Genomic DNA, 17,374 nt, shown 5'->3' with positions numbered 1-17,374 from the left:
ATGGAATCAGTACATCCAGCCTGACATGTAGAAACACGAGGTGGATCGACCAAGCACGAGGTGTCTTCGCGCATGCAACCGAAGCATGCTGATCGACATGTGTGAGATGGTGTGTCGGCTTGCATGATTTCCAGTCATGCAGCCTGACATCTGGAAGGAGTGGTGGCGTCCTGCATGTGTCCTGCCCATGCTAAAAGACATATGGAGCACGAGGTGTGGCCGCGCATGCGTCCGGAGCCATGCGAAGCGACACACGGGCTGCCACCAACCTGAAACTGATTGGTTGTTGTCTCCTATAAATACCCCACAACCCCAGCTCATTTCAACACATCTTTATTACATCTTATGATGCTAGCATAACTTTTAATTTTGATGTTGTTGTCGTACATGAGTATGTGTGAATATGATAAATATGTGTTTGTATGTATAAGACAAAATATATAAATAATTAAACAGAATTTTTCTATTAAAAAAATAGTTGTATAAAAGTCTAAAAGAAATAGAATAAATAATTTCCTTTTTTTAAGTCTAAATAAAATAAAAACCTAAAAGTATCTTATTTTTCATATAATTAACTAACTTTACTTTTTAATAATTTTGTGTTAAAAAATATAAACCAAAATTAATTTTAAATATTTCACCTGATATAATTGTGATATGTGTCAATTAAAAAAATTAGATTGTGAATGTGTCAATAAAAACTTCCATTATGTGAAAATAATTTCTTCTTTTCCTAAAATCTTAAATAAAAGAAATTTCTAAAAGAAAATTCTTTTCTAATCTTAACCAATTAAGAATTTTTCCTTTTTTTAAATCGTGACCAGAGAGAATTGTAAAATTTTATTTAATAGAAATTTTTACTTTAATTAACAAGAAAAATTGTAAAAATATTAATGATATTGAAAAAATGAATTTTGAAAATTGAAACTTTTAAAAATAGTTAATATTAACTGGAAATAGTTTGATAGAAATTTTATTTTTTTAAATCCTTGAAAAAATATAATTGTAAAAGATTATGTAATATTAATTTACTTTTATAAAATCATACAAAACTGTTAAAGAATATTTGATAGTTGTTTTACTTTTTTATAAAAAAAATTCTTACCAAAAAAAATGTGTATAATATTTTTAAATCCTGACCAAAACAGAATTGTAAAAATTTATTTGATAATATTTTGAAGAGAGTGTTTGATGATGAACATGATACTAAAAAGTATTTAATTGACAAACGAAGTGTAAAATTAGTATTAATACGAATCGTAAAAATAACAATTTTAAAAATATTTATTAATAAGTAAAAATAATTATTTGATAGCAATATATTTTTTCTGAAATTCTAAAAAGATAATAATTGTAATAGGTTATATGACAATAATTTATCTTTTCTAAAATCTTAAACAAAATTGTAAAAGAGTATTTAATATTATTTTTTATTTTTTAATTGTAAATAAAAAGGAGATTTATAAAATAGAATGTTTTCTTTTAAAAAAAAAATCCTAGCAAAATAAAATTTTAAAGACTTATTTAATAAAACATTAAATTAGTACATAAGAACATATATAATGTTGTTATTGATTCGATTGGTGTATTTAACTTTCATTTTTTTTTATTTTTCATTTCTTATTTCAGATTGTGTTTAGTTTAAATGTTTATGTATAGTATTTTCTTTAATCTTTAGTATAAAGTTTATATATTGTAAACTATAAAACCTATACTAAAGAGTGCATGTGATTCTGACTAGTTTACGAACAAAACCCGTTGCAACGCAACGAGCTCATATATTGTAAACTATAAAACCTATACTAAAGAGTGCATGTGATTCTGACTAGTTTACGAACTCTAAATATGAAACCATAAAGTGTGTCAAATGTTTAAGCGGACTGAGTATTGTTTCATCAGAGTAGCAGATAGAAAACGATAGGAAATAGGAAAACCTAGAATCCACAAATAAATCTAATAAATCACTTTATTAAATCAGTTTATTAAAGATATCTTTTGGAATGTGGTTTTCCATTAATCTATAAAATCCATCAAACCACATACTATCTTGGACAATTAATGAATCCACTCGCTGGGCGAAGCGTGACCCACCCTAGTAATATATGTTTAGAGAAACCAACATACTTTTTTAAAGATTTTAAGAATCATTTTAGTGATGATACGTGACATAATTGCGATTTTTTTTAAATCCTCATATTATTAAAAGATAAGCATTTTTTAAAAGTAACCTTAAATTGGTAATTTATTTATAACCATGCCATTTACTGACATGTGGCTTCTTCTTGCTATTGGTAAAACTAATATGAATTGCATTGTATATTTTAAATTAAAAATGTTAAAACAACCTTTTGTAATGACGACGTTACTCTAACTCTAAATTAGTGGTGAAAATAAGTACTGAAAACGTAAGTTATATCACTACCGTTCATGAGCCTACTAAGAAGATACCTGCAAAAACAAAAAAAAAAATTGAACATGAGAACTATAACTCAAAGTAGTTATAATTAATTTTGAAATTGAGAACATAACTCAAAGTGATGATGTACCACACGGTTTCTTCTCTTGGTTCAGACCCACTGTTAGCACACGTTATTAAATTATATTTTAACAGTAACACATTCTAATCACTTAAACCGAATGTTAGCACAAGTTTTCTTTGATTCAAATTAGTATATATCCGGTTAATGTCATATGCAGAGGATGTTTTTGCATTATATTTGAGAATATGAACACTTTCAACACAATAGAAGTGTCCATAAAATTATTTTCTATAAATCGAGCAAAAACAGAGTTATAAATCAGTGTTTCTTTTCCAAATTATAATATTTCATATTTCATGGACATGTCTTTGCATTATATTAGAGAATATGAACACACTCAATGGGCAGGGGCGAAGCCAGAATTTTGTTATGTTGGATGCACTAATATTAAATAATTTTCAAACATATAATATTAAATTAAAATATAATATAATATTGAAATAAAATGTAATAAAATATTGATACTAAGACAATATCTTATAAAGAAATTTTACATTGATTGATCATTGCTTGAAATCAGGTATCACTTCTTAGTTTGTGATATTTTCAAGCAATTTTTTGATAAATCAAATGAGATGATCACTTTGAATGATTTCACATTCGTTTGGGTAGGGTAGCTTCCACTAATTTGGTTGCAAAAAAAAAACATTTTTCATGATTTGCACCAGTAACACGTAAATTCAAAACCAATTCCAAAAGCTTACAAACTAAAACATATTAATTAATTAAATAACTAATATTACTTTTTTATCGCCTATAAAAAATACAATTTATGAAAAGTCAAATGTATACTATTATTTGAGAAATGATTTTGATTATTATTCATGTTCTCTATGATTTTAGATAATCCTCAAGACATTATTCGAGAATTGATTTGCTTATGTGGCATCACCATCACTATATACACTCTTACAAAAAAAGATGACATAACTTTGAGAAATTATGACATCACACCATTAAAGTAAATTTCTTTTACAAAAAAAATATTTTTGTCAATATTTTTGAAATACAATTAAGATATAAAATTATCTATGATTAAATATTAATCAGGCAAAAACATTTGCATAAAAATATTTTATAAAATATTTCTAATATGCGAGTGTTTTAAAATTTCAACACAAATATTAATAAATATTTTGATGGAAAAACTTTGTCTTGTATAAATAATTTGATGTTTCATTAAATTTTTTTGAAAACATAAATAAAATTTATCATACTGATTTTTGAGTAATAATATATAAATTAATAAGTATTCATAAGAAAATTATGGTCACAAGTGAGAGTAAACCACCTAGTTAAATAATATTTGTCTGGGTTCGTAGAATTACGGATATCCGAATTTTTCGATTAGAATCGAAACAAATTGAATCAAATCAAATTTTACGGATATTTTGCCCACATATATAAATTTTTTTAAACATTATTTTGCCAGCCATATTACCCACAGTTTGATCGATTTCATGAGAAAGATTGTTTGATATCGTAGTAATAAAATTCTTAGCGTGGGATAAAGTTGGTATATGATTCAGACAGACAATGGTTACACAATTTTCTTGAAGGAAGAAAGAAAAACTTTGAATTTATATTTTGGGGTTTTAGTATTTAAGCCCCACTACTAAAGATGAATCATAAAATAAAATCTCAAGTAAAAATCTTATGAAATAAATCCTCAACTTTAATTTTGTTAGCATATGTAACCCTCCGTCTATAAAACCGTGACGGAGGATGACATACGTTAACGGTTGACAAGTTGAGGGTTTATAATGTTGAAAACTTAGTTGAAGGGATTTTTTACGATTCAAAAATAGTTGAGGGTATGAAATGTTTAAAAATCTTTATTATCATTTATACATTGTTTTAGATTGATATAATCCTTTAAAACTAATTTATAAATTTTAATACATTACTTTGTAACTATTTTATAAAGCTTCATAAATATTTTAATACTTTTATATATGATTAATACGGTTTCACAATAATTTTATAAGTTTTTATAATTTCTACTATTTTTTAGGATAAAATAATCTAACATTATTTTGATACTACTAAAATATAAAGTAATACAATAAATAAAAAATAATATATATATTATTTTATAGATCAAGAAAACAAAAATATAATGTTTTTTCGGAAATTAATGAGAATAAAAATAATCATGCATTATTTTTGGTGGATAGAGAGAAAATATGAACCAGAAGACGGAAATCATGAAAATATGAAAAAAAAGTTTCATGCCTTAAATAGAAAGATTGATTTTATGGATAAATTATCCTCGACACTACTTAAGACTTAATATAGCTTAGAAACTTTAACTTATTTGATATTTGACAATGAAGATAAATACACACAAATTTTCTTATATCACTATATACTGTCAAATATCAAATAATTTAATATTTTGAAATTATATTAAGTTATAAGTAGTGTTAAAAATTATTAATTTAGGAGGATGTATAAATTAATTTTGTAATAAATTAATGTATTACAATTTATAAATTATTTTTAAAGGTTTATAAATCAATCTAAAACAATGTATATATGATAATAAATATTTTAAATATTTAATGACTTTTAGTGATAAAACCCCTCAACTATTTTTGAACCGTAAAATAACCCATCAACTAAGTTTTCAACATTGTAAACCCTCAACTTATAAACCGTTAACGTATGTCACCTTCTGTAATTTTTTAGACGGAAAGTAACTTATGTTAACGAAATTATAGTTGAGGGTTAATTTTACATGATTTTTAGTTGAGGGTTTTTTCACGATTCATTTTAGTTGAAGGATTTAATTACTAAAAACCCTTATATTTTTGGGCGATTCTCTCAAATAGCCATTTTTAAGTTTTTGTCACAAAAATAGTTTTCAAGAAAAAAAAAAACCAAAATAGCCATTTTTTATTTTGAAAATTTTAATATTTATTTTTTAATATTTGAAACCCTATCCCGAAAACTCTACCCCTTAACTATAAACCCTAAGTCTAAATTAATTAACTCTAAAATAAAAAAGTATTTTTATCCTTCAATAAAACTTGTTTTAGTCATTTTCTTCATTGAAAGCTATTTTGTGAAAATAAACTAAAAAATTATTCAAGGGAATATCTCTGTATTTTTTTAAAAAAAACTTTGAATTTATGTGTACTTATTTGTCTTTTTTTTTTTTTGGGGTTGTTACACGTATTTGTCTTTATTGCCCCCAAATCACTCGTCTCAAGAGTTGTTGTCGTCCAAGATATTTCTCAAAATTAGGGTTTTTTTTTGTTTCTCTGTGTGTGTTCACTGTTTCATCTCTATTTCTTAATCTTCACCTTCGCTTTCAATTCGATCTGCTCAAAGTCGAAGATTTTCTTCTAGATTTCGGTAGATATCATTTTGCTGGATTCTGAAAGGTCGCTGTTCTGTTTGAAGCTAATCGTTTGGAACTGATAATCAAATCTGATGGCTGGTTTTGATGAATGGCCCTTTTTTTCTCTTGGCAGGCTGAAGGTGAAGAGGCATTATTTGGTGTCTGTGATGATCTCGTAGGGCGATTATGCCAGGCATTCCTCTCGTCTCTCCTGAAGCCTCTTCGTATGTTCTCTTTCACTCTCGCTTCCCATTATAGATTAAAAGCTTAAAGCTTTACTCTTTTTTTTTTTTTTTTTTTTCTTGTTGAAAGAGTGGATATTGCTTTTGGATTCTTTAGTATGACAGTGAGTTGAAGCACCTTTGTATACATTGAGCTTCCTTTTTTGGATTCGCAGTTGTTCAAGAAGCACAGATTCGATGTGCCATGAAGACTCCCGTGTTCTTATGTCTGAAGAGGAGGAGATTGCTGCTGAAGAGAGCTTGGTTGCGTATTGCAAGCCTGTGGAACTCTACAACATTCTTCAGCGCCGTGCTATTAGGAATGTATGTCTTTCTCTTAACTCTTTACCTTTCCCTTGAGTTATCTCAATTATCATCAGCTCAGCTGGCATTGGTTTACTTTTTGACATAGTAAATTATTCCCATGATGGCTGTGGCATATGCCTTCCATCCTAAGTTCCTAACCATCTCTCTCCTCTCTTCCGTGTAGCCCTTGTTTCTCCAGAGATGTTTACATTATAAGATTGAAGCTAAACATAAAAGGAGGTAATAGTATTGTTTTCTTCTTCTTCAGTAGTTTTTGTCTAGTTATTAGACTAGTGGTAATCAGTATTTTACTGTGGTGCAGAATACAAATGACTGTGTTCCTTTCGGGCACTATAGATGCTGGAGTACAAACTCAAAAGCTCTTCCCTCTCTATATCCTGTTGGCAAGACTCGTTTCTCCTAAGCCTGTTGCAGAGGTATGCTTTTGAACCTCGCACAGAATTGGATTCATCTTTATCTGATGTCAATTTTAACTTAACATTTCGTCTTTAACACTTCTTTTTTTCTTCAAATTGTAGTATTCTGCAGTATATAAGTTTAGCCGAGCATGCATTCTTACTGGCGTCGTGGGGGTTGATGGAGTTAGTCAAGCACAAGCCAACTTTCTTCTCCCTGATATGAATAAACTCGCATTGGAGGCCAAATCAGGCTCACTCGCTATCTTATTTATCAGCTTTGGTGAGTGAGATTGATCCATGTGTACAAATTATTTTGATGACTTCCATATATGTAGAGTATCCAGATAAACGGATAAAATTATTTTCTTACTTGTAGCTGGTGCGCAAAATTCTCAATTTGGCATTGATTCAGGCAAGATCCATTCAGGTATTTCCATTTCTCATTGATGATACCTTTATGAAGCAAAGCTGCATTTTTTTTCTCCATATCACAGTGTGGAATTGTAGAAACCTAAGTCTGATTGATGACAAAATGAATCAGGATGTTGTGATTGTAGTATTAGAGTTTTCTTTTTCTGATTCAGTCTACATGAAAGTTTTTTTAAAATATTTTCTGGCAGGAAATGTAGGAGGACATTGCCTATGGAGCAAAGTATCTCTGCAATCGCTCTATTCGTTGTGGCAGAAATCTCCAAACATGGACTTGGGACAGAAAGTAGACACAGTCTCTCTTGTTGAAATGCAGCCTTGCTTCATAAAGGTAATACTCCCTAAATCGTTTTTAGTAGACTCTTTTAGTAGGTAAATGCTCTTCCCTTTTCGACAAATCGTTGGTCCCTCTAGTGAAATGGTGACTCTGGATTTAACTTCTTTCATGTAACTTAAAATCGTAAAATTGAAAGTAACTGCTGGTATAACTTGTCCATTTCATTTGAATGAAAACGTTACTGGTATAACTTGTCCATTTCTGCAGTTAAAGTCTATGAATGAGGAAAAGTGTGTCTCAATTCAGGTTCCTAGCAATCCCCTCACCTCGGTAACTCCGCACACTTTGCTGTACATCCATCCGTTATCCTGAAGAATATTATTTTATAGTTACTTATAATTCTTGTTTGAAGAGTTCACCGCAACAAGTGCAAGTCACCATATCCGGAGAAGAGGTTGGGGCAACAGAAAAATCTCCTTATAGTTCATTTTCATATGATGACATCTCTTCCCCTTCAATGCTGGAAATTATCAGGTTTACTTCAGTTTAGTCTACAATCCGGTTTCAGCTTTCTTGCCTCATTTCATTTCTTTTCTTATAACTGTATTAACTTTGTTGACCTGTCTGGTCTGCTTCCTTAGTTTTCTTTAATTGCAAGTGTTACCTACGACATATAGTGTCCATCTCTTCGTGTTGACTCTAAACCACTCTGCTACATTCATTGCCTAGGTTGAGAACACGGAATGTAGTTTTCAATTACAGATACTATAATAACAAACTGCAGAGGACCGAAGGTAATTTTTAACAATCGCTAACATATGAAAGTAAATAACATTTTAATCATCATTCTTGTTGCAAATAACATTTTGGATTTTGCTTGCTTTGTATCATGCAGTAACTGAAGACTTCTCTTGTCCATTCTGCTTAGTAAAATGTGCCAGTTTGAAGGTGGACTTTAATGTCAATTTCATTCGTACCTCTCAGTCAAAGAAACAGCTGTTTTTACTAATCTTTATAGTGACGCAATCTTTTTCTTTTTATTTGTTCCCAATCATGTTGTAGGGCCTGAAATATCATTTGCCATCAACCCATGATCTCTTCAATTTCGAGTTTTGGGTTTGTAACTTAATAACTCAGTTAGTCATTATTGCTCAATTTTTTTGTAGCCACTACTAATCTGCTCGACTTGGGTTTTAGGTGAGTGAAGAATATCAGGCTGTAAATGTGTCTCTCAAGAGTGAGACAATGATCTCCGAGGTTAGAGCATCTCTTATTTGTTCGCTTTTTTGTCCATTAGTTTTTTCCGTTGTAGGTCTTTTCGGCTGTGACAATTTCATTTTCCAATCTAACAAGTTCTTGGAGTGGTTAAATAGCATAACTGGAATATCTTATTGTTAATTGTCACACTATGATTCTCTGCTATCGTTCTCAATGACATGGAGAGATTAACATCAAAATGACATCGCTGTGGCCTTTAAATTTTGTGGCCATCAAAATTGGACTGTAGAATAGAGTCCTGAATTATATTGGAGTGCAACCTTTGTTGATCACTCTTAACGCAGTTTGCTAAATGTTAATGTTCACAAATTTTTGTTCTTAGATTAATGAGAATGGCGTTGACCCGAAGCAGCAAACATTCTTTTTCTCGTAAGTAATCTGGCCTATTATGCTGTCTTTACTTATCTCACTAGCATTGGGCTCTGAAAATTCTACAATATATATGACAGGTCAAAGAAAGGCAGACGTAGAAGGCAAAAGAGTCAAGTACGGAGCTCAAGGCAGGGGCATCATCTTGGACTAGGCTGCGAGGTGCTAGATAAGACTAATGGTATGTCATTGATTGTAATGAATCTTACTGGCTTCTTTCTCCATCATGCCATGAAAGCCTGTCGTTTTAATGTTTATTTTCAGATGCTCATTCGGTTAGATGTGAGAAGAGCCGAATAACTCCTGGAAAGCACTGCGAAAGAATTGGGGTTGCTGAGTCTTCTGGTCAAAGAGTTCCTCCTGGCACGAGTCCTGCAGACGTGCAATCATGTGGTGATCCAGATTCTGTGCAGTCGATCGCTGGAAGTACGATGTTGCAATTTGCAAAAACGAGGAAGCTTTCTATTGAACGGTCGGAATTAAGGAAGTATGTTTGATTTTCTGTCCTAGTTATATTACCACTAATACTAGTTGCTTGCTCATCCCAAATTATGTGGCTGAGTTTTTCATTTTTTTTAAATCTCCTTTAGCCGTAGCCTCCTTCAGAAGAGAGAGTTCTTTCACTCTCATCGAGCTCAGGTGATCTATTTCTTCTTTATCTCTCTTGCTTATGAAGATTGCAACTGATTTTGATTTCTACTGTGTGCGCTATTGCAGCCCATGGCTCTAGAACAAGTACTTTCTGACAGAGATAGTGAAGATGAAGTTGATGATGATGTGGCAGATTTTGAAGATAGAAGGGTATGTTTTAGAATGTATCTACCAAACTATAGAACTATTTTTTATCCAATAGTTTGAAATTTTTCTTTTTTTCTTTCAGATGCTCGACGATTTCGTTGATGTGACTAAGGATGAGAAGCGGATGATGCACATGTGGAACTCGTTTGTGAGGAAGCAGCGGTATGTCTTATCTCTTTTTTCAGAACATATGATGTTCATTCTTACTGCAAACAAATTCAGAGGCGCATGTGTAGTTGGTGGATATTCCTGCATTAGTTCTCTGTTAAACATTACATTGACACTGGATTTTGACCTTTTGCAGAGTATTAGCAGATGGTCACATTCCATGGGCATGTGAAGCGTTTTCAAGATTGCACGGATCCATCATGGTTCGACTCCCACATTTGATCTGGTAATTCAACTCTCATTTCCTGCATGGCTTGATTTGACACGTCTTTCATAGAAGGAAGTGTTTTCTTTTTGTTGTTGATAAAGGTGAGAACTTGTGTAGGTGCTGGAGAATGTTTATGGTTAAACTGTGGAACCATGGCCTTCTTGACGCCAGAACCATGAACAACTGTAATGTCTTTCTCGAACAGCTCCCAAATTGAAGACCCAGGAACACTATTTAAGTAGAAGAAAAGTGTAAACATTAAAATGTGAGAGAATAAGAGTTTTGTGTCTGATTTTTAACCACTTTTGGTCCTTTGATCAGGGATCGTTTTGGCTGTACACTCCGGTGTTATTAATTTTCATTTTCTTATCAAGGATTATATTAATTTACATTATTTAGTTTTTCATTTTATGTGTTATTTGTTCTGATTTTTTTTATTTAGGAGTTACATTAACTTGCAATATTTAGTTTTTCGTTTGGGGTGTTATTAATTTACATTTTTAATCAGGATTTATATTACTATGAAGTATTTCTTCTTTCCGTTTTGGGTTTTCTTAGTTTCCATTTTTTTATTCTAGAGTTACTAATTTTGCCTTACATAATAGATTTGGCAATGTAACTTTTGTCATAAAGATTATTTAACGGATATGTGGTAATAACTATTCAGTTAAATCATATAAAAGGGCCATCAGTATTTTACAAAGGGAAGGCTCTCTCGAACGATGATCGAGGCTTTGGTTAAACTCTTGAAGGAGCAGGAAGATCCTCTTGATTTTATGATCGTTTTACCATTCATCGTGACCATCATCGTGTTTATAGTTTCGTCCTTCCCTTACAAGAAACATATTCGAGATTGGCAACTTAATGAATTCAAAGTTGCTGCGTCAGATCACAAAGTTCTTCTTTTCTTGTTCTACTTCCTCTGTGGCGCATCAACACCTAACGACAATTGCGCTCAGAACCAAACCAACCCGGGCCTTGTTGTGTTGAGGTTTCTAATCAAAAGTGGCTGGGGCATGGTTTCTTTTGTGCTCTTTTCGAAGATTTGTGTTATTTTACGTTCAAAACCCTTGGAATCGACCATCAAGACAAAATCTGATGAGCGATGATGGATCTTGTAGCATGAATTCTTTTATTTATTAGGATTTTCTTCTATTTAATTACTATTCGTTCTTAATTTCTTCTTTGTTTTAATTAGAGGCTTTTACTAACCCATTCTCCTTTATTCAGTTGGATCCTTTATACCATTGATAAAGTCGTCCCTTAGATTATGTCTTCTTAGCAAATAATACGACGAACTTATTAGGTAGAGGCCAAAATTATGTCGGATTGAAAGTTACATCTTGTTAAGGACTTTTAGACCATCTCCATTGGTTAGAACCCATTCTAATGATTAATTTAATTGTAAATTTTGTACTTTATGAAATTTAGAACCTCTTAGTAAGGTAATTAAATTTGCGAAGGTCCAATGGTAGAACCCCTTTGAAATTTTTAAAAATTATATTTTTTTTTAATTTTAGAAATTGAATTATTATTGGATTTCATAAAATTTAAACAAATATGACATAAAAACATATTAAAATAGAAATACAAATTTATAATTAGAAGAAGAAGAAGCCATTTAGAGGATGTTAAGAAAGCAATATGGTAAGAGAGAAGCACAATGTGGTCGAAAATTTGGTGAATGTGAAGAAAGCAATATGGTAAGAGAAACAAAATCTTTAAACTGCGGAAAAAAATAAGAGAGAAGCACAATGTGGTTGTTCTTAGCTTATAGTCATAGTTTTAACTTATAAAGAAAACGTGGAAACACATCTAAGAATTGGCCATACATCTACCTATGAATAGACAACAAAAGAGAGACAAAAGAGTCTCACCATTTTGTTTGAATCTGTATCTCCAACACACAAATGCTGCAAGCACTAAGATTATAAACACGCAGAGGTTGATACCGCTAGCAACAATGATCTTGATTCGCTTGCTTCTAGCTGAGAGAGACACCAAAAACTAAACTGTAAATCATATTGCTAATACAATGTAAAAAAGAAAACAAGAATGTCTTTAAGACCTACGTAACTCAGAACGTACAATGTAAAGATACTTTAAGAATGTTTTGATATAACAGAAGCCACATCCAAGTCAACAACAACAGAATCATAACAACTAGCTAGTCTTTTAGCCATAACGAGTACCTTAGCAAACCCTTCAGCGGTTCAGTCTGAGTACCAAAGAAGATAGAGACTCTACTCATCCCAGATCCCAAATCCACATCCTCGTCCTTAGCCACAAGCGACTTGGTGATCACCAAAGGCTTCAGCTCCTGGCTCTGATCCAACGTCATTTTCCTCCATACCAACACCACGAAAGTTAATAACATTGACTCTAAACAAGATCCTAACTTTCTCAACTGTCGCAAAACACCATTGACTTTCCAATGGTAGTCACTATGATATCTTAAAAGGAACTTACTTTTAGCAAATTTGCGTTTGAGAAAGGGCTTTTGCTTCATGTTCTTCTTCTCAACAGTCTGAAGATTCTTCTTGGCAAATTTTCTAGCTTTCTTCCCGAGCTTACCTATCTGAAAGCAAACTGTGCGATTACACGGGATATAACGATTCAGTTACCGAGAAGATAAATTCGAGTTCCGAATCTAAACTAAAGTTTCGGACTTTACAATATACGATTAGGTTTTAACGCACAAGACATCTTCTTCAAAAAGACAGACAGAGAGAGAGAAGGAGAGATTGTTGAGAGTGATAAGGCAGACCTCCTTCACGGTGGATTTCATGGACGGATTTGGAGGAGCACATAGCAGCCATCGCGGATCGACGAAGAGATTTCTCAGAAAAAAAAAACATCGAAGAGAGAGAAGGATAAATTTTTAACCCTTTTTGTCTAAAAGGAAATAGCCAATATCAAAAGAACAATTCTTAAACTGCTATATTAAGCACCAGTTCTCTTTTTTTCATCTCCTTTTTGATTTATTTTTTTTTTTTTTTTTTAAGAGCCTCCTTTAATAACCTCCATGGAGGTGCTCTTACATCATTTATTTAACATAAACATTCCTTTTTTGGAGAAATTTTGTTAGATAAAAATGGAAATCGCATCTTTATGTATATGTTGAATCAGAGAGAACTCTTATCTATATTTGACCTAGAATAAGGAAATAAATATGTATTCAAAAATGAAATTAAAAACATACCAGATAAAGAGGTTAAAGATAAGGATTTTTGTGAAATATTCAGTCATATTGCATATGAAAAATCGTTCAGGATGTGGTCTCGCCCGAATTAGATTACCCTAGCGTTGTTGCATTTGATGAGAGGGTCTGATGAGGACATCAGTTTTGACTTGAAGCCCTCGCCCAACCAAAAGAACCGAAGAAAACGGTCATGGAGAACAAACTCAACCAAAAGGAACCATAAACGGAGCAACAACTCGATATTCATCGACCAAGAAACCAAAAATAATCACTTTGATCGAAGGAGATTAGCCCAAAGTTGGTCTTATAAAAAAGATGGCCCATAACTTATCTATTTGCTCACCATGAAGCTACAAAGGCCTAAACCTGACCAGAACCCTCTAAATATGATATGCTCTAGTTCCACAAACACTTGGCTTATCCGTAGGAGCCTCTTTGCTATCCATACTAGCTATGGATATTCGGTTCTCGATTTGGTTCCAGTTTTGTTCTTTCGGTTCTTCGATTTTTTGGTTCTAGATTTTTATGATCCATTTAGAAACCATCCTATTTTCAGTTTGGATCTGTTCGGTTAATTTGTTTCTTGGATCGGTTCAAGTATTGATAGTGGAAAACTGGCAAAAACCAAAACAGTTTCAGTTTCTATTTGCTTCCTATTTGGTTCAGTTTGTAGTATAATAAGCAAACCGAAATCCAAAAAAAAACTGGAAAACCAAAAAAACGAATGACTTTTTACATTTTTCCGATAAAAAAACAAAAAAGTAACCAAAAGAACCAAAATTTTTAACATAACCAAAAATCGTAGAAAAAAACATGAAAACATAAACATCCAAAGAATTGTACAAGCATTATCATTCAAGCAAATTACAAGCAAACAAAAGTTTCAACTTTCAAACATACGTCTCATTCTCACAATCTGATAACAAACATAATCTGATACCAAAATTCAAACTCCAGTCCAAACTCTATCTCCAATCTCGAAAGCTTTGAATAAGGCTTCATATGTAAGAGAAGACTCGTAAGAAATATAATTCTATAAAATTAAACAAATCATGTTTTTCAATTCAATGGCTTAGAAATGAAAGCATTACCAAAGTCATTCACAAGGAGCAGTCTTCAATCTTCTCAATTCCTCATGTCTGATGTGTCTCACCGCTCTCACCTCTTACACAAAACACAATACTAAAAATTTGAAATAGTTATTTAGATAAAATGGAAGTCAAACTGAAAAAAAAACAAAGTTATCTTGTTCAAGTTCATCTTGTGATTCAATAAATGAAAGCATTTATTGTATACTAAAGACTCCTTTCTCATTTAACTGATACTCACACTTCAGCCACTTTTCGATGCACATCAATACCTCAATCATGTAGTGTGTCAAGAAATTTCTACTAGGTTCTAAGATGTGCCCACTTGTGCTAAATGCAGAGAAAAAAGCGACATAAGATACTTGCATTGCAAGTACATCCCTTGCCATCTCTGACAAAATAGGGAACTGAGGCCTATTGCCTCTCCACCATCCAAAGATATCATATTCTGTTCGAAAATTTTTTGTTTGATAAAAACGGAAATCTCATCTTTATATATCTTGAATCAAAGAGATAACTTTGATCTATATTTGACCTAGAATAATGAAATAAATATGTGATCCAAAATGGAATAAAAAACATACCAGACAAAGAGGTTAAAGATAAGTATTCTTGTGAAGTATTTAGTCACATTGCATATGAAAAATATTTGATCCTCTTCAGTTGAGATGTGAATCTTATTTATGACATACATAGTTCAGGATGTGGTCTTGCGCGAGTTAGATTACCCTAGCCTTGTGGCATTTGATGGGAGGGTCTGATGAGAACATCAGTTTTGACTTGAAGCCCTCACCAAACCAAAACAACCCAAGAAGACAGTCATGGAGAAAAAACTAAAACAAAAGGAACCAGAAATGGAGCAACATCTCAATATTCAACGGCCAAGTAACCAAAATAATCACTTTGATCGAAGGAGATTGGCCCAGAATTGGTCTTATAAAAAAGATGGCCCATAACCTATCTATTTTCCACATGTGTAGATACCAAGGCCCAAACATGACCCGAACCCTCTAAAGATGATCTGGTCTAGTTCCACAAACACTTCGCTTATCCATAGTGATGTGCCCCAGCCCATGGATCAGTACATTGAGCCAACTCAGTATGGAGATCAGGACATTCTGAATAATTCAACTGAGGTTCGCCCATCCCGACCATACCAGACAGACCGACCGTGCAGTGTACCGGATCAACCCGCGTACGTCCGGAAAGGAGCTTTGGCTGGAACCACGACCAGACGACCGAACTTACCGTACCAGAGCTCGTCTTTCTCGACCATCTCGACATTCTAAGGACAATAGTCGAGCCAGACTTAGCTTGGGTCGTGAAGAACCCAAAGACAGACATACTTTCCCACCCGGCGGACCATCTAGACAATCCCGCATGTGTCCTTATCTTTACCATGTGCATGAATCTGGTTCGATGAACCTTGACAGTAGCCGAAGGGTCATCCTTGACCAATCTGCACGGAAGACTGAGTCTTTGACTCATTAATAATATTCTAGTCAATGTTTCTATTTTCTATGTCTTGTTTTCCCACAATTTCTTTATTTCTCTTTGACTAGAACTTCTATAAATATTTAAACTCTTTTATGAATAAAATCAGTCTAAGTTTGAGTTATATTTTGTTTCTTCTTTTTTCCGAGTGAGAGAGAGAGAGTTCTTTAGCTAGTTCATTGGTGTGAACCGGCTTGTTGATTTGGTGGTCAGCCAATTCATCTCTGTGTGTTGTTTGGTGGTTAGCCAACACATTCATTCTTTCTTAGGTGGTTAGCCTTAGATCGTGGGTATATCAAGAGCCATTCTGCATCTCTTGATGATCCTTTCAATCCATTTTAGTTCCAGAAGTGTCATTTTCCTTCTCGGATCATATCCAACACCCAGCTAAAGTGATCCTCCAATTCAGGACGTATCAAGTGGTATCAGAGCCACTCTTCTGGTATCTTCTGAATCATTCCATCTTCTTATCTTCCATTTCTTCATAAACACTTCTTCTTCTACCTTTCTTGAATCCGGGCCTCTCATTACCATCCACTATATAAAAAAAGAGATCTACGATATATATATAAAAAAAAAGTTCAAAATTTTGATTTGTGGATTGGTGGTGGAAGAGAAAGCATGCTGGCTGAGGAGAAATCCAGCCTTTGAGGTGGTTAAAACGGATTCCAAACCGTTTTGTTTGCATGGATTTTTCTATCTTGAGAAAATTCCCTTTTGTTTGCATGGATTTGTCCATTGGGATTCCTTGATTTGCTCTCTTAGAACCTTGAGTAGAAGCTTGTGTGTAATCACCAAAGATCTGAGAGAAACACTTGTTTGGGTGAGGATCAAACACTTGAGAGAGTGAAGATTTTTATCTGGTAATCTTTTGTGTTGAGAATTTTCAGGATAAGATGTTAGGTCTTCTCAAGGAGAGTAGCCAAGAGAAATACCAAGGACATGCTAATTTTCATTCTTCATCTCAAAACTTGTTGAATGTTTTTGATGAGTTTGTTACTGTGCAGGAAAGACCAACCCTTAAAAGACCACATAAGGTGCCAAACCGGAGGTGGAAAGAGCAGTCCAAGTCGTCCAAAGGAGAAGCTGATCCAAAGAGGCGTTTTCTTCAGTTTGATGTCCAAGAGATCTGTGACAACTCTGAGAAGGAAATGATGAAAATCCTCAAGGACGTCAACAAGATCCAAAAGAAGAGCACATCCACACGAGCACCTGTAGCTGAGCCATCATT

At 32.9% G+C, this 17,374-nt stretch overlaps 1 protein-coding gene and 1 long non-coding RNA gene across 3 annotated transcripts; one reads left to right on the top strand and one right to left on the bottom strand.

The window, feature by feature from the left end:
- Window positions 1-5,697: 5,697 nt before the first annotated feature.
- Window positions 5,698-10,765, top strand: LOC106406417 (polycomb group protein EMBRYONIC FLOWER 2). 2 transcript variants are annotated; one of them, XM_048767957.1, is made up of 22 exons: window positions 5,698-5,929; window positions 6,020-6,110; window positions 6,284-6,431; window positions 6,598-6,653; window positions 6,736-6,850; window positions 6,953-7,112; window positions 7,209-7,259; window positions 7,462-7,592; window positions 7,806-7,868; window positions 7,951-8,072; window positions 8,268-8,332; window positions 8,434-8,486; window positions 8,601-8,654; window positions 8,736-8,795; window positions 9,139-9,185; window positions 9,266-9,366; window positions 9,450-9,672; window positions 9,776-9,824; window positions 9,903-9,986; window positions 10,066-10,145; window positions 10,288-10,377; window positions 10,477-10,765. In XM_048767957.1, exons 2-22 carry the CDS (start codon window positions 6,073-6,075, stop codon window positions 10,574-10,576), a joined length of 1,890 nt encoding a protein of 629 aa, XP_048623914.1. In that variant the 5' UTR covers window positions 5,698-5,929; window positions 6,020-6,072; the 3' UTR covers window positions 10,577-10,765. The 2 variants fall into 2 exon arrangements, with proteins under 2 accessions (XP_048623914.1, XP_048623913.1); XM_048767956.1 differs by having other exon boundaries at window positions 7,453-7,592.
- A 1,295-nt stretch (window positions 10,766-12,060) lies between these two features.
- LOC106402930 lies at window positions 12,061-14,747 on the bottom strand. Its single transcript, XR_001280868.3, has 5 exons — window positions 14,653-14,747; window positions 13,127-14,557; window positions 12,829-12,948; window positions 12,552-12,704; window positions 12,061-12,347 (listed from the first exon to the last, which is right to left on the bottom strand). It is a non-coding gene; the product is annotated as an uncharacterized LOC106402930 (long non-coding RNA).
- Window positions 14,748-17,374: the final 2,627 nt, after the last annotated feature.

This window comes from Brassica napus, chromosome C9, assembly GCF_020379485.1.
Source record: "Brassica napus cultivar Da-Ae chromosome C9, Da-Ae, whole genome shotgun sequence".
Lineage (NCBI taxonomy): Eukaryota > Viridiplantae > Streptophyta > Magnoliopsida > Brassicales > Brassicaceae > Brassica > Brassica napus.
The sequence above is the reverse complement of the archived record's forward strand: the minus strand, read 5'-3'. Positions and strand labels throughout refer to the sequence as shown.